Source organism: Vicugna pacos, chromosome 4, assembly GCF_048564905.1.
Source record: "Vicugna pacos chromosome 4, VicPac4, whole genome shotgun sequence".
In the NCBI taxonomy this organism is placed as follows: domain Eukaryota; kingdom Metazoa; phylum Chordata; class Mammalia; order Artiodactyla; family Camelidae; genus Vicugna; species Vicugna pacos.
The window spans coordinates 7313183-7334185 of record NC_132990.1 but is presented as its reverse complement, the minus strand read 5'-3'; the positions used below and the strand labels follow the sequence as shown (position 1 = coordinate 7334185).

General features: G+C 40.7%; 1 protein-coding gene across 2 annotated transcripts in view; it reads left to right on the top strand.

Moving 5' to 3' along the window:
* The window catches only part of NTRK2 (neurotrophic receptor tyrosine kinase 2), a 326277-nt gene that overhangs the window by 46369 nt on the left and 258905 nt on the right, over window positions 1-21003 (top strand). For both annotated transcript variants that reach the window (XM_072959196.1, XM_072959197.1), the window contains exons 9-12: window positions 4685-4821; window positions 5331-5463; window positions 7600-7905; window positions 20221-20256. In XM_072959196.1, coding sequence (XP_072815297.1) covers window positions 4685-4821; window positions 5331-5463; window positions 7600-7905; window positions 20221-20256 — 612 coding nt within the window. The remainder of the gene's footprint in view (window positions 1-4684; window positions 4822-5330; window positions 5464-7599; window positions 7906-20220; window positions 20257-21003) is intronic.

The following is a 21003-nucleotide window of genomic DNA, read 5'->3' as shown; positions in this document are numbered from 1 at the left end:
GCTAATAAGATAAGATGGGAAATATTTCAGATGAGGTCTAGTGCATGTTAAGTCCTTAGTAAATATTAGCTAATTAATGTTATTACCAACATCCATATGAATATTTAGCTTTAAAATGTATTTTACATCGGAATTTAAACATGTATGTATCTTATATTTTGTCAGATTACTTCAGATAAAAATAAAGCCATAATATGACACCACAGAGAAATGGTGTGTACTCAAGCTTGGGGAATGTAAGATCAACATTGTAAATTGACTATACTTCAATTAAAAAAAAAAGAAGTTAAATGGTTCTTATAGAGCAGGGCTTCTTAGAGCTCTTAATATGGTAATGTGCATAGTGAACATTCAGAGTTACAGAAATTCCTATAGTTTGGTTTTTTTTTTTTTAATCTTGGATATTTTTTTTCCTACACAGAGCATCTCAAAGAATTAGAGTTCCACAAAACATTTAGAGGAGAAAGTTTGGTGGACTAGATGATTGCTCAGGCCCCTGTCAGGTTTAAGAAAAATAGTTGTACAGACAAAAACCTGTTGAACAATTGTCCAGCACCCATTGTCTAAACCCATGCTACTCAAAGTGTGGTCTGTGGGACAAGGAGTTTGTTAGAAATCTAGATTCTGAGGTCCCAACCCAGGCCTACTGGAAAAGAAGCAACATATTTAACAAGATCTGCTGGTGATTCTTGTGCATATTAAAGTGGGAGAAGCCCTAGTCTAAAGGTTGATGTTTTCTGCTGAAGTCTTCTGGCTGGTTTGTCCTTTCCAAATACATCCAGGTCAATAGCCATTGACACCAAGGTGTCTGTTTGCCTTGGCAGCTGGTCATCTCTTAATCTCCAGTGAGGTTTCTCACAGTGTAAAGGAAGAGAGCCCTGAAGATGAAATCAGTGTCCCTTTCCAGTGGTGCTAGAAGCTCTTGGAAGCATTACTGAGCTTTGCTCTGTACTTGTGCTGATTTCAAATCTTATTAAGCCAGGAAGTGGTGCCTGGCAAATGGTTTATCCTGCCTTGGCTATTCATGCTTCCCAATTCATTTTTATTGTGCTAATTAAACCTCAAGTGATATTTCAAGTACAGATTGTTTTTTCCATTATTGAATCTTTGGCCAGCATATTAATGCTGTAGAATTAACATGAGTCAGATGCTTACTCATTTGTGGAAGACTTTACATTGAAAAGATCTAGACTTGGCCAATTTTGCACAGACTCCTTTGGAAACTGCTATGACAGGGTGATACAGTTTCTCTATAAATAAAGGAGACTCACTCTTCCCTCGCAAATAGACATGTAATTATTTTTTAAATGGACCAAATTCCTCGATTGTGGATATGTATTGGTATTTATAGCCTGTGTTGAAATGGATGTGTGCAGTCTGGGAAGGTAGTATATTGCAGTGGTGAACACCTTGATTTTTGACTTGACATCCCAGGTACTGGGGCAACTTTGGAAGATGTATTTGAGTTTTCCAAAACTCATATTCTTCTTTAATTAAATGAGGAAGAATACTTAACTTCAGGCTTGGATGTAAGGATTAAATTAAATGAAACAAAATTTTAAAGTACTAGACAAAAGTTTCTGGTTCAGTGAATGCCCAGTAAATGCTATTACTAGTACTGTAATTAAGCAAACATTTTTAGAATTGTTAGTCATGTAAACTTAGGCTTGAAGAAAAAAAAAACGACAGTGGATTTCATAGGGGAAATTAAGATTATGGCATAGCATTCTCTACTGAGAATCTCTTTATTTTAGCCTCTATTGTGCTCCAAATTTCTAAGCTGTTAGATATATTTACAAAAGATAGGAAATGTACACCCTAGGTTAATATTTGAGGTGCCTAGAAGGGTGTCTTCAAGCTCCATTGGTGGAGTCCAGCTGGTGGAGGAGGTCATACCTTAAGAACAAGCACCAAAATGAAAACCTCAAAAGATTTGGAAGGTAAATCTGAGGCAAATTCCCCATAAATAGAGCAAATAGACAAAAAGATAGTAAATAAGAGAGAAGGGTTTATAATTAGGTGAAGTATCCAGAAGGTCCAATCTCCAAATAATAGGAGAGCTAAATGGTGAGAAAGCATTATGTCCTAGTTGAACTGGCATCATTTTTTCCCTTTCTTAGTGGTGCATATCACAGTGTTGTTTCCTATAATTAAGGCTGTCCTTTGTGTTTCCTTACAAATTTTAGAATTATTTGTTCTAGTTCTGTGAAAAGTGCCATTGGTAGTTTGATAGAGCTTGCACTGAATCTGTAGATTACGTTGGGTAGTATGGTCATTTTAATAACATAAATTCTTCAAATTCATGAGCACAGTATATATCTTTCCATCTGTTTGTGTTGTCTTCAATTTCTTTCATCAGTGTCTTACAGTGTTCTGAGTACAGTTCTTTTACAACTCTTTAGTTAGATTTATTCTTAGGTATTTTATTATTTTTGATGAAATTGTACATGTGATTTTTTTTTCTTAATTTCTTTTTCTGGTAGTTTGTTGTTAGTGTATAGAAATGCAACAGATTTCTGTATATTAATTTTGTACCCTGCAGCTTTATCGAATTCATTGGTGAGCTCTAGCAGTTATTTGGTGGCATCTTTAGGATTTTCTGTGTACTGCATCAGGTCATTTTCAAACAGTGACAGTTTTACTTCTTCCTTTCCAATTTGGATTCCTTTTATTTTCCTTGTCTGATTGCTGTGGCTAGGACTTCCAATACTATGTTGAATAAAAGTGGCAAGAATGGGCATCCTTGTCTTGTTCCTGGTCTTAGAGGTAGTTTGAGTGTTTTTTTTATGACAAGTTTATGTAGAATTATAGACTCTTCAAACTATGTGAGTATATATTTTGATTAAAAAATACGTATTTTTAAGAAGTCACCTAAATCATTGGCTTCAAGAAGATGAAAAAAAAAAACAACATTTCTTACATCTTGCCATGATGCACTTCTTAATATATCAGGAAGCTTAATTGTCTTGGAAGTTGTCACCAACTATTAGAGCTAGAAAAAATAGAACTGGATCTTCTAATTGAACAATGTAATTTTATAGAGAAGAAAATGCATTGAGAGAGGAAAAATAACTCACCCAAGGTCACACAGTATAAGGCAGGTTTAGGGTCTAGGGCTCCTGAGTCCTGACCCAGTGTTCATTTCCGTTAACTACACTGCCTCTTGACCACTCGTACGTGCTTCATCGCCCCTTATAACTCAGAGTATTAGGGGGTTGTTTGAAACCCTGTGAAAGATACAGCACTGCTCTCTATTGGATGCTGACAGGAAGGAAGGGTTCTGAAGAGGTTACACCAGCCACTGAAAGCTAGACCTTGTTGGGAAGTCCTCTACCAATGGTGGGAATACCATGAGACATATACGGTATAAATCTTGTTGTAGTATGGTTTCAGTAATAAATAATACGGCTTTGTCGGTAAGGACTGTGTCATAAGAGAAGGGTTTGTGCATAGTATTGTGAGGATGGTGGGTCAGATACCACTAGGTGGGCGGGTTAATTGCAGTTTAACAGCTGCTGAAGATGAATTGCCTTTCCTGACCCCTGGGTACTCCTGAGTTAATGATGTGTCATAGTTCTGTGGGGTACAGCTGTTGGGGTGAATGCAGTCCTAAGCAGAGTTTCTGATACCAGCTGAGGGACTTGCTTGATTGGCAGGACCTGACATACTTTGAGACCCACCTTCACATTAAAAATACTATGATTAAAAGCAGTATATTGGCACAAAACTGTAAAAATGACTATAACTCAATAAAAAATGTTAAGAAAAAAGCAGTATAAACATCCAAATGGTGTAATAGTTTAATGAAGTGATAGCATTAATAAAGAAAAGCCGGCTTTTGAAATACAAAAGTATAAAAATGACACTCTCCTGAAATGTTAAAAAGTATTTATAAGCTTCAGAATTTCATTTGATAACAAGTACTTTCTCAGGAGTTTTCCAGAAAAGAACTTTTCATTGGAATAAGGATCCATATAAATTTTTTCATCTTATCGTAAATAGGATGACCAAATTTACCTAAAATATTTAACTATGATTTATATAACTGTTATGGTTCAAGCTTTGTGTCTTTGAAAAATGCTTTGTAACCAAATTTTCTTCCATAGTTGGACTCTTTCAAAATCTAGGTCTGATTTTTAAATATGTATTTCAAAAATCATAGTCTGTCTCTCTCAAAATCTAGTTCTGGTAGTAAGTTAGATTTATTAGCTATTTAATGCAAAAATGGATTTATGCAAAAGTTGTAGATGCCTCCCACCCATTTATCCTTGATTATTAAAAAATGGAAGAGAGAAAACTGGAGGTGGGGGAAATAAGTTGGTCTACAAATACAGTGACTATTTATGTGCCGAAAACTAGATTAATAACTGTAAAACGGAAAAGGAGTTAGAAGACATAGTTCTACAAACTAGTGGTTTTTTTAAAAAATTAAAGTTACTCTGCAACATCATTTTTAAGAAATATGCAAAATTTGTTTTCAGATCTCATTACAGCACATTTTTTGGTTCACATCAAATCTGTAAAGCTTATCAACCTGACACTTTTTCAGAGCAACATAAAGCAGTCTCAGAAATTAAATAATTATTGACCTTAAAGCAGAAAAGAGTTTTCGGTTTGCTGCTGTTATTTTGATAATGCGTTTAACTATTTGTATATGTCTCCCTTTTCTTTTCTTGTTGCACAGGTTTGCCGTCAGCAAATTTGGCCGCACCTAACCTCACTGTGGAGGAGGGAAAGTCTATCACATTGTCTTGTAGTGTTGCAGGCGATCCAGTTCCGAATTTGTACTGGGATGTCGGTAATCTGGTTTCCAAGCATATGGTAAGGCTTGTGTTTGGCTGAGCATTCCTAGAAATGAGAGTGTCTCAGAACTTGAGATTGTATTGACCTAGTGATGATCATTTAATATTTTATAGGGCCACATGATGATTTTTGTTTTGCTATACATTTACTTTCTATCTATTCTTCCTTAACAAAGACTGGCGCAGGTTGCATTTGAGTTATGTATACCCAATAGATGGCAAAGTCTGTAGGTCTCTAGTGAGCTTTTTGTATCACCGTGAGCAAGGGGAGTGACTCTCCTTGTGGACTTTTCCCTTGGAGGAAGGTAGGAAGGAATTCAAGGATTAAATCAACCTCACACATTAAAGAATTGAAATCTAGAGAAATAGAATAACTTCTGTTTTACTCCTTTGCCTGAGCCTGATTAGACTGGAAACCTTTTCTGATGTTATAGATGATTTTCTCTAGTTAGGGGAAGAAACTCCAAATCTTGTCACTTTGGGTTCAGTCCTAATCGAGATTATTTTTGTCTGTTAATTCATTTGTAGAATGAAACAAGCTACACACAGGGCTCCTTAAGGATAACTAACATTTCATCTGATGACAGTGGAAAGCAAATCTCTTGTGTGGCAGAAAATCTTGTAGGAGAAGATCAAGATTCGGTCAACCTCACTGTACATTGTACGTAATCAGACCGGCATGTGTTTTTAATAGCAAATGATCGTGGACACACCTACATTGGTTGTTGGGGTCCTCTGGGTGCTGTTCTAATGTGTTAGGAAAAAAAAAGTATATGCAGTTTTTCGTGCATACATGATTAAGAAATGTTACCAGCCCCTTTCACTTGTTCTGTTTCTGCTAATCTCTCTTGTTCATGTGTTGTCTTTAAGCTTCTTTTCGATCTTAAGCTTGTCCTCTTGTGCCTTCTCCTATCTCTTTGATAGAACATATTTTGAGCTGGTTGTCCTCCTCTTGTTGATGAGTTGTAGTTTAACTTCTGATAAACCAGTTTCTAAATTTTTTTTTTCTCTACAAAAGCAATATGAAGCTTTAAAGTTGTGATACTTAAAGTACTGGGCTGGCTCTTCACAAAGACCTAATTGTACTGTTGATACAAAAAACAGAAGACAAAAAAAACCTCATTAGTTTGACATCAGGCTTCTGTGGGGAGTTGGAGTTCTATTTAAATTATGGAAAATTATCACCTGCAAAAGATGTTAATTATTATAATTGTTTTAAATTTATATCTACATTGGAACTAAGATACGGGCTTAAACTTTTGTGTATTTTCTAGTATTATAAACAACACAACATATATCTTAACATTCCAGGTTGTGGCATTTGTATTCAGTAAAAAAATACATAATCTTCACATCGTTGCAAATTCGAGCTGTCATGGTATAAATTAATGAGGTTTTACTCTGTTTGGATTAGGATTTGGATGAGAAAACCACGAGTGTGCATGTGTGTAAGTATGAATACACATTACACACATGTAGCACAAGGTGTCCATACACTGGTTAACATTCACTCAGAGCACACGTTCGGTATGTGATCGTTGGAGTGAATGACTGAAATCACCAACCTTTTGTCACTGTTAGTACTACCCCAATGCCCAGTAGGTCCTGGACTCATAATTTTTCATCATTTTGACCCATTTGGAAGCTTGAAATCAATGTTATCCCCAAACACAGCAACCAGCTTCCGACTTTATGTCCTTAAATCAACACCTCACAAAAAGCTCATCTGAGCATGGTAGCCGGAAAAAGTGGGGCCTGGGCGTGGGGACCTGGGCTGGTGGGGTGAAGGTAAGTGTTGTCCCTGCCCCACTGTGGTCCTTGTGTTTGTAACAAGACCTACAAATGAGGGCACTCAAATTTGACTTTTTCTCAGTTTAGGTTAATTTCTATGTAGTCCCTATGGTCTGGAGAATTGGCCTTGCCTACCAAGGTTTAGATAACAAGTAGAAGGAATAAGTGATAAAGAGTATTAACGACGGAGAGAACCTTTTCAGTGACCCTACTTGGAGTGTGCTCGTTAGCAGGCTATGGTTTTCCCCTCTTTGTGTGATGAACATATACAGTCAAGACACAGTGCATGGATCAGGCACTGAGAGGTCTGGATTCCTGGTCCAGATTTTCCTCACTTGGTAACCTTGACCAAGTCACTTAATCTCATGGCACTTGGATTTCTTCATCCGGTAAATGATGCTATTAGGTCTCAAAAGTCTTTTCTAGGCCTTGATTTTGTAATTATCAAAGTCAGACCACATTAAAACAAGCGATTATGAGGAATCTGAAGTATCTTCGCTCAGGATGAGTACTCTGTTTAAAGATGCCACTTGATAGTGTTTGCTTCCCTTAAGCATAAAGTGCTTTATATTTAATGTTAAAATAATCTCTAGCTTGTTCAGGTTTAGACAGGACCTCAGACACTTAAAGGATCAAAATATTGGCATCTGAAATTCTAGCAAAAACGGACTGTACAATAGTGGAAAGTGATGCTTTTAAAGAGCATTTACTGTTGACAATCAGTGAAAAATGTATCAGTTTATTCTCACAATGACTAGATGTGAGAATGACTGTGATACTGGGTCTTAAGTGAGGCAGGGAAAGGAATCTCTCTGAAGGTCTCTGTAGGAAGTTAAATCAACCTAGATGCTGATACAAAATATTGATGGGTTCCAGAGTCTCTCGTCATGTGTTTTCTTAAACCAAACAATGGTGGAATAAAACCCCCTATCGATGACACAGAAGTCTGGAGATGGGGAGAATTCTGAGCTTTCTGATGCTATTAACTCTCTCTTTTTCAATTTAGTTGCTCCAACTATCACATTTCTCGAATCTCCAACCTCAGACCACCACTGGTGCATTCCATTCACTGTGAAAGGCAACCCCAAACCAGCGCTTCAGTGGTTCTATAACGGGGCAATTTTGAATGAGTCCAAATACATCTGTACTAAAATCCATGTCACCAATCACACGGAGTACCACGGCTGCCTCCAGCTGGATAACCCCACCCACATGAACAATGGGGACTACAAGTTAGTAGCCAAGAATGAGTATGGGAAGGATGAGAAACAGATTTCTGCTCACTTCATGGGCTGGCCTGGAATCGATGATGGTGAGTAGCTCATGTTGTTGCATCTGGGGGGAGGACAGGCTGCATCGCTTAACTCTTGATAAAATCATGCATGCCGTAAACCACACTCAAACCCAGGGCCTTAAGATACCGTTACTTAGTCTTGCTCGTGGACCTGCAGATCAGCTGAGGAGGTTGCGTTGCCTGCGCTTTTGTTCTGGGGCGCAGGGGAGGCAGCCATGGCTACACAGGAGGTCTGCTTCTGACGATGAGTGCGGGATGTGAGAGGACAACACAAAATGTGCAGGGCTTCTTAAGTCCTAGGTTCAGGACTGGCTCATGTTTAAACATGCCGTTGGCCAAAGCCAGTCATGGGGCCAAAGCCCAGTCGAGGAGCAGGGACCCACACTCCTCCCACTGAGGCGATGGGGATGAATAGTTCTGAACGATATTCTGAGAACATGCGTGATTTTTAAAATTTTTATTGTATTATTTTTTAATTGAAGTCTAGGCAGTTTGCAGGGTTGGGCCCATTTCTGGTGCACAGCATGTTTCAGTCATACATGTACACATATTCCTTTTCCTATTCTTTTTCATTATAGGTTACTCCAAGATACTGAATATAGTTCCCTGTAGCACACATTATTTTGATCTCAAGTGTTAGATGAGATTTTGTCCCCCTAATGGCAAAACCCATGCAAATCTGCGAGCACGTGGACTGTGTTTGGTTGGCTCATGAACTATATAAGATGTATTTCTAGCCCCTTATCCATTCGGAATGCAGAATCCTGCTCCCCCTTCCATGGCTGAGAAACCATGGGATGTTTTGGTTCCCTAGGCTGTCTGAGTTGAGGCATCCTCTGATTGGATCCTGAATTGCTTGCTTAGGAGTGGTGATCATTCCCATCTGACCAATGGTTTGGGTTGGGAAAAGGATGGCTGGCATCAGGAGTCCCTTCCATGGCCAGCAGGAGAGTTCCAGTGACAGCAGGGACAATATTCATGCTCTTACCTGCCTCAGATACTCGTGTTCAGTGCAGTGTTCTTACCTGCTTAATTGTGTTACCCAAATACCTGATACCACTGTGGAGGCTGAAGCCTGTGTTTGGATATTGGGACCTATACATGAATAGAATTCCTTACGCAATTAGCTCCGAGTTAATCAAAGACATATAAAGCTGGCTTGGCAGAGGGGAGGTGAAAAAAGAGAAATTTGGAGGCTGCGAGGCAGAGGCTGCTTGGACAGCGTGTGTTAGTAGTGTGACTCTCAGGATGGCTCCATGGACAAAGGTGGTGGCTGGAGAGCCCCCTTCAGCAAACAGTAAATGAGAATGCAGTAATTCTCCCTACACAGTACATCTTCCCATTATCCTGGTATTTATTCAACATTAAACGCGCAAGCTTCCTTAGCGTGCTTAAAATGTGATTTGAATTATATAAGTTTGATTTACAAACAGCCTTTCAGGAGCACATAAAACCAGCTATGTTTGGATGCCTTACCCAGACACCCTGGCAGTTGTTGTCTGTTTCATTAAATCTTCCTCTTAATTGAGAATTTAGCTGCTTGGCTACATTTGCCGTAGTAAATCTCTATATGACTGTTTGTTTTCTTCCTGCATATTTGGAGGAACAACAGCTTTATAGTTTGGGACAACTGCTTCTTTGTTTGCTTTTAAATAAATTTTTTATTTGTGAATAATTTTAAGTTGACTGAAAAGTTGCCAAGATGGTACCTACAATTCCCAGGTTCCCCTCACCTAGTTTCTTCTTCGATAGCATCTTGCATTACTTACATTTGTCAAAAAGAAGAAACTGACATTGGTACATTATTCTTAACTAAACTTCAGACTGCATGAATTTCACCAACAGCTGACTTTTGAAACCATTGGAGGTGAACTTGAGTCCAGGGTGAAGTTCTGGCGTTTAAAAGTCTTAGAAGTGGTCCATGTGCTTTGATATGTGCACTGTTCTGTCAGTGTAAAGCAAGTGGCTTCTATTTTAGATAGGATTTTGATGTATTTCTTTTGAACGTTTCTGTGTGTTACCAATATTTTGTAGAACTTAACCCCTCTTATCTGCATGGCCTCATTTTTATCGATCACTTTGGTTAGTTTTCACTGAGCTAGTGATAGGAAGGAATGGTTTTCCGGCGTAGGAATAACTTGGAGTCTCTCAAGTATTCCCTTAAAAGGAAATAATCATTTATTTATCTAAAATAAAAAATTAAGCCAAATTTATAAAGATGGTCTCTCTCCTTTGTTTCCATTTTCTTGTTCATTTATTCCTTTTTGTCAGCTCTTTAATCTAAACACAGCTTTTATAAAAGGCTGGTCTTTTTTTCACTTTGAAGTATTTACTCAAGGACCAACTATCAAGGGGTAATAAATGAAACAGACTTGGCCCAGGGTGACAGTGGACATAAATGGTCCTTGTGGACCATAAACCAGTGTGACCAATTAGAGATTGACCTCACTTGGCTTATGTGATAGAATCTTTGTGGGTATTTATGAGATTTGTAGCCATAGCCTACAGATAATGGCTTTTCTTAGAATTGCTTCCTCTCCCTCTTAACTCTCCTTAAAATGAAAGAAAAATAAACAAATAGCATATATAGATATAATTTCCCGGGTGGTCTAAATATGCTAAGTTAAGGACCACAGGTCACGTTTGGGGTTATATTTCCTCAGTATTTCTTCTGTCATCATATAGTTAACTGATGAAGAAGTTCAGCTCTCACAAATCTTTTTGATAAGAAGCTTCAGCCATTTTTTTCCTAGTTGTTTTGATGAGATCCATTTTTTTTTCCCACTGCGAGTTTCTGGACTTCCCAGGAAGCAGGCAGCCTGGGGTCACTGAAGCCGGTCGAGTTACCATACAAAGCCAGAAGAATTAAAATGGCAGCTCTGGCGTCCTTGAGAATGTGTGTTCTTCATTCAGCTCCCAACTGAGATCTCCATGAAGTGGTCACCTTGCTTAGGAACTCACTCTTTATTTGGAGATAGAGAAGGAAGCATGTTGAAAGAAATTAAAATAGAAATAAAAACAAATAAATGAGAAGTCCCTAAAACAAAAATGAGTGAGCATGGAAGAGGATGGCTAATTAAATGTCACGACAGCCCCAACTGCCTTTCACACTGCATGGTGTGGTGACAGTGGGTGTGGTGGCCAACACTCTGCCTTCCAGTTGGAGGAAGGATGAGGCAGAGGGACCCTGAGTCAGCATCAGCCAGGCCAAGAGGGTACCATGGTTGGGGTCTGAAGGTGTGAGGCGGGTGGTAAAGGTCCCCATGTAATGTCTCTCCAGAGTGCTGGGACATTGCGGACTCTGACGCCAGACACTGGCCCCAGCTAGGGTGCTTGTGAACAGGGACAGGTGTTACCAGGTCTTTAGATGCCAGCAGGACCCCGGGTACCAGGCCAGTGCCTTCCCCATCTGATCATCACTGGCAGTCTGGCTAGCAACTGACAAAGGGAGGAAAGACTTTCTCAAGCTTCAGGCACTATATTGATCATTTTGCTGCCAATGCTTAGAACCAAACTCAGCTCTGGTCAGTTTTGAGTTCTGTTTAAAGCACAGCATGCAACTTCCAGCTTCAAAATGCACTCTAGAGAACAGTAGTGATTATCATTCTAGCACACCGAAGAGCACAACTTGTGATGATCAAATTAATTTGATTTCATTTTGGTTTTCCATTGTCCCTTTACAATTTATTCACTAGGAGTAATCTTCTCTAGTTCCTAGAGCAGTAGCATCTCACTCTTTGTTCCACATTAGAATCAACTGGTGAGTTTTAATTAATTATTATATCTTATTTTATTTCATTTGTTAAGATACGTTCCTGGAGCCCATCTCTAGCAATTCTGACTCAGTGGCTCCAGGATGAGGCTTGGGCTTTGGCATTTTTCATTTTTGAGATTCCTGGTGACCCCAGTATGCAACCAAGGGTGAGAGTCCCTGGTCTGGATGGGACCTCTTACCCGAGGAGGATTATTCTGCTCATTGTTGAGTAACAGACAAATCCGTGGGTCCCTTGAGGTCACAGACAGAATCTCAACTGAAAAACAGGATGGACCTTCTGAGTTAGACATCGATTCTGGACTTGACTTAAGGGCCTGTCTCCTCTCCCCTCCCAGTTTGGGCTGGCAGCCTGGGGGGTGGAGCCTGGACCTCGCTAATGAGCTTTCAGCCCCCATGCTGCCTTGCGCATGTAGAAGGGTGTGGGTACGGGGGATGGAGTGCAGGGAAGTGTGCTGGCTGGTGGCTCTGTGCTCTTGGGACCTGGGCATGTTCAATGCTGGTTCACAGATCTTCTTTCCTAGTTACCGTTATGAGATACTTGGAGATTCCTCTCTCTGCAGTCCCCTCTCCTGCAGTTCCTAGGACAGAAATACATCTCTGTTCTGGCTGGTGGAAACAGCTCCTTCCTCAGCATCCAGGAAAGCAGCTTTGTGCCTTTGGTGTCCCTCTGGCCCTCTTGGGGGCCTTGCTGTCAAAACCTAAGACTCCCTACACAGACTCTCTTGTGCTGCCTCCATCTGGTCCACGGGGACCCCTTGTCCTGACATTCTAGGTGTACAGGTCGAACCCAGATGTTATCTGCATCCTGCCACCGCAGGTGGCTTTTGCCTTCTCTGGTACAGTCAGGCCACTTGTCCCCCGAGCCTTTCACCTGCAGAGCACATGGTTCACGTTCTCCAGTGCGGCCGTGGAAGCCCCTTGGTCGGGTGGTGGCAATGCAGCACTTCTTTGTAAGCCTTTCCTTTCTCTCTCCTCTCTGGGACCTCTTAAAGTCTCAGTGTGAACCAGATGTTTCAAAGGACAGGGATTCAGTCCTCAGCCATTTCCTTTGTGAATCCCACCTGAGTATCTCACGTTCACTTTGGTGTCAGTTACTAAGGCAGGAAGAGTCTTGCTTAACATCCTGTTCTACTAGAATCCTAGGATTTTGAACAAGCTGTCAGATCTCCCTGAGGTCTGACAAACAGAGGGCGCTGGGCTCCCCACTAACAAGCAATAAAACACAAGCTTTTCTCCCCAGAATAGAAGACACTTCAACTACCTACAAAATGATTAAAGTTAGAGAAACACTAGGGCTTTCGATTCTGTCCCCTGCTTCTCTCTGTGATTGCCTTCACGCTGGCTTCTAATTCTCAGGGATGTCCCTGTCCTGGTGTTAGGCAGGACCTACTCAAGGAAGGAAGAACACAGTTCACCTGGATATGTGGAAATTGTAGGCAATAAAGAATTAAATGCCCCTTTGAATGTTATTTTTTTGTGGAAGCCACTGAACAGAAAAATTAAGTAGAATAGGCAGAACCTCAGAAATTTTACTTTTAATAAGATAAACTCCTGTCTTGCTGTTGATCCAAATGACTCATTCAGAGCTGGTGTTTGAACTTGGAATCCTAAGCAGAGTTGTCCCCCACTCTCTCCATTATTCAAAGGGAAGCTTTGGCCCAGTGAGAAGGGTTTGGGTTTGGAACTGGAATCTGATTCAAGTCTCAGTTCCATCTTTCATGACCTGTGTGGCTTTGAGCAGTTTTCTTACCACCTCTGAACCTAGCTTTCCTTCTCTGTAAAGTGTGGGGTTCTAGCACCTGACCAGAAGGTGGCTGTGAAGGCGAGCACGTCTGGGAGTGCCCTCCCGGTCCCCGGGGAAGGGAGGAGCCGAGTGCCGAGCTCTCCTGAGGGACACATGAGAGCATAATCCGAAGGTACCCATTCCTCATTTCCCTTTGTGCTTATGCCCTGTAGCCAACTTCTATCCAGAGCTGCTTTTCTCTCAGCTCTAGCTTTGTCCTCCCTTATCTGGAGAACCCCTGGACTTTGCCACCTGACTCGGTGAACTTTCTAGACTCGGCTCTTTCAGAAGAAGTCAGAGTTGGATTCTGCAGAGAGTGGGAACTGTAAGCTCTCTCAGGTGTCCGAGCTCTTTCCCTCCCCATCCCCATTCGGAGTGGGGCCCAGAGGTGTGCCAAGGGGGACAAAACACATCTCTTGCCCTTACCGCTAACATTTTGCAGCCACTGTCCACCTCTCAGTGCTGGGGCATGCTATTTTCAGATTCACTTTATGTTTCACTGAGAATAATATCCTTTATGACCAATGGGGCCTTTTGACTTTGGTCAGACTTCCCATGCAGTTGTAAACCAGGGTTTCTCAAACTTCAGTGAGCAAGTAGATCTCCTGGAGATCCTGCTAAATGCAGATTCTAATTCCATGAGTCTGGAGAAGGGTCCAAGGGTCTCTGTTTCTAACAAGCTGCTGGTTGGGAGTAGTGAGGATAGTTCAGTTCTGACCTGCAGGACCTGGGGGTGTGGGGTGGGCACTAGAGGAACTTGTCAGGCAGCATCAAGATTACCTCTCTGACTCTTGAAGGGTATTAACCAGCAATAATGATAAAACATGGAATAGTTAGTGTACAGAGGTGCACTGTAGTTGGGTTTGGCAAAAAGTAGGATGAATTCAAAATGTGGCTTAAGGAGGCTCGGGAGAGTGAATAAGTGGAGACAGCAGTGCAGGCACACACATCGGAAGTCTGGGGTTATCTGAGGATTCTCTGAAAATTCTGCTGTATGTATCCTATTTAGCTTACGGGTCAAAAATAAGACTTGTTTAAGATGAAACTGATCCATTACGTGGCTGTCATTGGAATTCAATCCCACGTCCCTTCATGAACATGAACGTGAGTGTGGAAACTGAGTGGAGGCTAGAGGTGAGGAGGGTGCTTTTTAGGTGGAATTCTAACCAGAAATTGATGGCAGAGAAATTGCTCGAGTGTCATGAGGAAGGAACCTGGAGCCTTTGCTAGCATCTTCTGATTAGACAGCACACGTTCCAAGAATTCTCTAGGTCAGACATGACTGTAAATGCGAACACGCTGATGGCTGAAGAGTAGATTCTCTGGTCAAAATCATTGCCCAGGTGGTTACTGCTCCAGGCTTGGAACTAACCTAGCCAGAGCGCCGGACGGTAAAATACCCGGGTTTTAAAGCTTCCCACTCTCTAGGCAGCACATAAAGGGCGCCTCTGTGGCCCACGCGTTCAGGGAGAATGTCGCAGCTCAGGAATGCTCATTCACACAAGCAGTGGGAGTTAGCGACTTACGCTTCCTGATTCGGGAGCGGTTGTTTCCTATGTGAAACGCACGTCAGGAACAAACTAAATATTGGAAGAGTTTTCCCCACAGCTTTTCATCTGTGCCGTTTCGTCCAGAGATTCACAATGTCTGGCTGAACTCGAGATCTCTGCGGCACTTAGGACTGCCCTCGAGCTGGCAGATTTAGGCTGGGTGTACTAAGGCCAAATAATGTAGCAGGAGGACATTGCTCCACATGTTACACATTAAGAAAATATAAAGCCCCTCCACCACTTATTCCTAAGGCCATTTGGCAGGACCCGTGTCTTGTCTCAGAAGTGGAAGGACAAAGTTTTACCTGCTTTTCTGCCTTAAAAATGGAGAAGGGTATGGTTCAGCTCTAGACTCATAATAATCATGGTAATTAAGATTTATACTTAAATAGCTCTCTATGTCTCAGAAGCACTAAAGTTAATTATGCCTCCTGAAGCTCTCGAGGCATTGCCAAGCCAGTGCTATTATCCTCTCCTGTCGGATGGAAGGCTCCTCTGTTACAGAAAAAGGGAAGAGACTCCCCATGCTGCAGAGCACATAGTGGTCCCACCAAAGTGAAGCCCAGACGTCTGAACCCCCAGTGTTTTCGGGCCCTGAGTTCAGTCTGCCATTCAGACGGGGAAGAGGAGAAGGATCTGGAAATCAAAAGGTGGACTGCCAGGAGTTAGAAAACCCTGTTGACAAAGCAAGGGCAGTTTATTTGAAAAGAGCAGATCTTTTGCTTTGCCTTTATCATACGGAATTCTTTGAAAATTTTTTTTTCAAGATCACACTAAAAAGAGTCTGCAAAACGAAGGGAAAGAAAAGCCTTTTTAAAACAATTTTTTTTAAAGTATTAGAGACTAAAAGCTTAAAGGAAAGAAACAGATGTGTTTTCTGGCCTCCACTGTTATTTTTATCTTAACGGCAAAATGGAAAGTGAACTCTCTGGTCTGGCTACTTATCTTCCCACAATTTTTTTTTTCAGTCCTACAAATGTGTTTTCCCTTTTGTTGTAGAGTTTTACAGTTAAAAAGTAGTAAAGATTTACTCACTCGAAGATTTATATAAAGTCATAAGATTTACTCAGGGGCTATAAATGAGATTAGAAGGTGGAAGTAAATAGGTCCTCACATTAAGTCATTAGCATGGAATTAAGAGGATGGTGGAGTGGTTTGGTTGGATATTGTTGAAGGGAGAAAGTGATTTTATCATCCACGTTTAGAAGCCTAGATGCCCCAAGGGTGCATCTCTTGGAGGTGCAGACATGCACATTTAATACAGTTTTTTCAGGAGTGTGTGTGTGTGTGTGTGTGTGTGCCTGGAATGCAGTCTCCGGTTTTCGTTTGACTTGGGGCGTTGCCATCTGTGCTCTTAGTCCTCTTCCCGTGATTCCTGAGCACATGGCGTAGGTCAAGAACAAACTACCAGTGAGTGCAGATGCTCGTCAGGCTCTTCAGAAGATGACACTTGACTGTCAGACAGCAGACACTGGCACTCATCTTCTTTCGGTTGAGGGGCGTTGCAGCTTCTGCACTTGAGTTGAGCTGTGGAAGTTGAGAGCAGTCTGCTGCTTGTTCGGAATGCCAGTGGGGTTAGAGGAGTTCCAGGATGTCCATATTTTAATCTGGGGATTTCCAACTTGAAGCGTTAGGGCTCAAGGCCACCTCTGCTGCCTTCTTCCTGAGATTTCTCACTTGAGCGGTACTCGCATGGTATTCAAGGAAGCAGACCCCTGCTCAGATATCCACGACAGGGGCATTACTCAAGTTGGATGCTTCTTGTTTGTCTCTCATTCATTCTCTTTTCATTGGTTTTTTTCCCCTCACGGCCAGTGTTTGTCTTTTCTTGTTCACCTTTTAATCCTGAGTATCTCCAATAACGGTTCCTACCTTTTGCCTATAACGATGCATAATGAATGAATTTAAACTAAGTAAAAGGAACTGGTTAGAAATTAGACTTTAAAATAGCAGGATATTTTCAAAATTTGACCGTTGCCAAAAATCTAAAAAGGAAGTGGTGCTTTTTTTTTTCTGTGCCTGCATTTAAAGTGATGTTAAAACTACCTCACTATTGGCATATAAACATTATTGGAGGTTAGCTTGACTGAGATCTTGCTAGATGCAAAATACTATGCTCTGGCTAGGGGCAGCTGAAGTAATGTGACCCCGATTTTTCATAAAGTCTAGATCTGTGCCTCATTCCACATGCCAGACTTCCTAAGCTTTTGTACATTAAGAGATATTTCTTTCTTTTGATGAGTAGGTCCTCATTAGACATAGTACAGTATGGTAGGGAGAAAAAAACATTATTGTTCCTCCCACATTGTCTTTCTGAGTTTCATAATCTTGCACTAAATTTGTCTATTCCTGACAATGAAAGTAAAGTGACAATTCATCTCATACATCTGGGACAATGAAATTAGGAAAATACAGTGCTTTTCAGAAAGTGTAGGCATGACCTAGTGGTTTTGATGGTGAACTCGGTGGAAGAGGCACACACTGATATGAATCCAAAGTCTGGAAAAGGACCTGTTTTCCAGATTATGAGCTAACCTATTTTTTTCTGATCCCACCCCAAATCCCACTTTTCTGTACCTGACATTTGCTATATTGAATTGATTTCAGTGTTTTGGATCTTATGGGGGCTTTGTGTGGGTAATGTGTTTGGGTGTCCCCTTTCTGTGATGAGGCTGATTACTCGTGTATGTCAGTCATATCCGCTGAAGCCCTTTCATGTGGGGTTTGGATAAATCTAGCTCTGTGTCCTCGGAGTCTGTTTACTTTCTTATGGACTTGGGTCCATAAGACCCAAGTGGTGGTAACTGCATGTGGGATTGCTGGGGGCATGAGAATAAGTCAGGGTGATAAACTCATCCCAGTTTTAGCACTTAAAGTCTTATGTCCACAAGAGGTCCCCATCCTGGACACACTACAAGGATCTGTTTGAAACTATCCTGATTTTAAAACTTAAAGTCCAATGTCTCGGGAATCCCCTTGGTCTCAGGCAACCTTGGATGGTTGGTTAACCTAGTATAAGTTAGTATCCAGAACTTATATCCAAATACTTAAAAAATATAAATCAAGTTAATGAATTGTTAAATAAAATAGGTTCTATCCTCCTGCGTTGGCAAATATATGTTTATAATGACCTGGAAGGCTGGTTTGGAAGATCAAATTCTCAGACTCTGGGACTTCCAAGCCAGAATAGTGGTTTTGGTAGAGCTGGTTGGCCGCCATGACCCCTGCCCTGTGTCTGCGGCTGTGCAGTGAGAGGCACATGATGGGGAATGAGTGTGCGTGTGGGCACTCAGCCCACCTGTCCTTGCTCAGTCCTCACCCTTGAGTCAGTCCTCTTGAGCCAGAGGGCACTCATGCTGGTGGTGTGGCCACGTGGAGCTGACAGATGTGGGGAAGAGGCTGACCAGTCCTAGGAGATGTGTTTGGGAGCCTATTGTGGGGGAATTCTGGGTCCTACGGGCCTGGAGTGAGGTCTAGAAGTGATGAGTGAAGAGCGCTAGCAAGCAGGGACCTTGCAGATTCAGACTGTACGTTGAGGGCACGGTGAGAAGGGGACTAGAGTGGGATCTTCTAAAGTAATGGATTACTGAGCAGTTCAAAGAATGACTTGCTCTCTTGGGATTATAGAAACTTTCCTTCAGCAGGTGTAGAAATTCCTCACAGTGTGGGGACATGATTATGTCCACGGACTTTGCAGAGAGAAAGGACTTCAGGGGATGTGTAGGTGTCCTACAGATGGCGTCACCAGGGCTGCCACTGGAATACCTGCTGCTTTATTCACTGAGTTACCCCTCAAACTGCAGGGCGACTTTCAAGACCCTCCTCAGGAATGTCACATCAGCTACAAATAATTCTGACAAGGCATACTGACATTAACTCAAAGCCACTTTGAAATGGTGTTTGGGATGATAAAACTCAACATACAATTGAAATTGACTAGAATCATTTTTTAGGTTCTATGTATAATTGACACCCTATATATTAGTCTTTCTCTAGCAAAGACTACAGTCTAGATGGTGCCCCCTCGAGTTGTGCAAAGCATGGACCACACAGCAGTATGCAGCATCCCTGAGTCAAAGTGCACAACCGTCTGCTTATTTTTTCCTGCTAAAATAGCTATTCTTCTAGTTGAATTGTGTTAAAATTCTAATTTGAACACCAGAACTGCTTTTACTCGGTTCTTCGTTTAGACTAACCTTGGTTACTCACTAGGGAATACGTGAACAGAAAATTGGCTCAAGTTTCCCTTATTTTAAATATTTTTCTGCTAAAGGTTCAGAAATGAAATGAGAACCAAGTAAACTTGATGGTTTATAAGTTTTACTTTGTCTCATGGTAAGTAAAGGCTAAAAACATAAGAATTGGCTTTGGAAATCCATTTTGTAGTTACTTAAATATTGTATCAAAATTTAATTTTAATTCCAAGCAGGCTTTCACATAGACACCCAGTTAGTTCTGACTGAAGAGTAAGTAGCAAATGTTTTTGTCACTAGTTCTTGCTGACAGTGATTTAAATTAAAAAAAAATTTTTTTTTAATTCTTTTAGGAACATTTTAAAACAGAAAAAACAGAATATTTTATCATCTTGGTGGCTAAAGACTCACCCCCAAAATTAAATGGATATACTTTTGCATTTCTCTCTGATACAACATTCATTTATAATTTCAGCTGAGAAAGTACATTTATTTTTCTGTATTGTATTAGGGCAAAAAAAAAAAAGTTTTATTCTGTCTTGGAAATGCCCTGAAGACCAAGTGGAGAGCAGAATTGTGCTTTGGGTACTATTATTCAGGCTGGTTAATAACTAGTTGAATACAAATAGACCTGCCAAAACATAGTTTGAAAGTAACCCCCAAACAATCAGAGAATAACAAAAATGCTACAGAAATAAGCTGTTTCTGGAATAAAAATACCAAAGTTGTGATTAAAATGATCAAATGTTTAATAGAAACAGTAATAAAAGGGTGGGCAATAATTTATTGATTGCTGAAGTTTTTCTCACTAAAGAGATTTGTGATTTCTGTTTATCCTTTTCTTTTTTGGAGGGGAATAGGGAATAGAGTTAGCATGAAGCAAACCTAAAATTTCAGATTTTATTTACCTGTCCTATAAAACAATCTATTCAATTATCAAACCTTGAATATGTATTAGGCGGTTTAAGTGAGTAGTTTTTAAACTTCTAATGTGTACTTAACAAGATATCTTTGTTTTGTTTTGTTTTTTAGGTGCAAACCCAAATTATCCTGATGTCATTTATGAAGGTAGCTGTCATATTGTCTTTATTTTGTATGTTTTCAAAATGTTTGTCTAAAATGAAATAAATCAATTAAAAGAAGAATTTTAAGCTCAGTTAAATACACTTCAAGCATGACAAGGGCCAAAATAACATTTCAAAAATCATTCAATATTGATGATTATTTTCCCTTGATATTTACAGTGCCTGTAAATAGCATTTTCTCTCTCACGCTTGTTCTTGGAAGTAGTAAATCCATTCTGCTGTAACAGACATTTTGTTTCCATAACTGGGAACTAATTACCTGTTTAAAAGCCATGACTACCAAGAAAAGGGAGGTGTATCAGTTTCTGGCTATGACAGTAAACTCAAATCAAAATTATGTTTCTTATATAATGAGGAAGTCTGGCTCACTAACAGGAACCTTAAAGGGAGGACATGTGTCAAGGGTGGTGAAACCAGCCAGTCAATCATGTCTTCAGGGAATCCAAGTTTTTTCATCTCTGTATTCCCCTGCCCATTGTGCTAGCTTCACTGATGGCTGGTTTCTCTTACAGTTTTAAGATAAGTCACACTAATAGGAGAAAGGGAAGAGCTTCTGGAAGTGTTCCAGAAGAAAAAGAATTTTCCCAGAGACCGCCACCAAGCCCTCCTTGTATTTTATTCAAGATCCAGTTGGGTCATGGTCCATTCTTGCCTACATTACTGATAAGAGAGCTGGATTAACTCTTGACTAACTAGACCCAGCCTGGAATTTAGATCAGTTTCCGGTGGG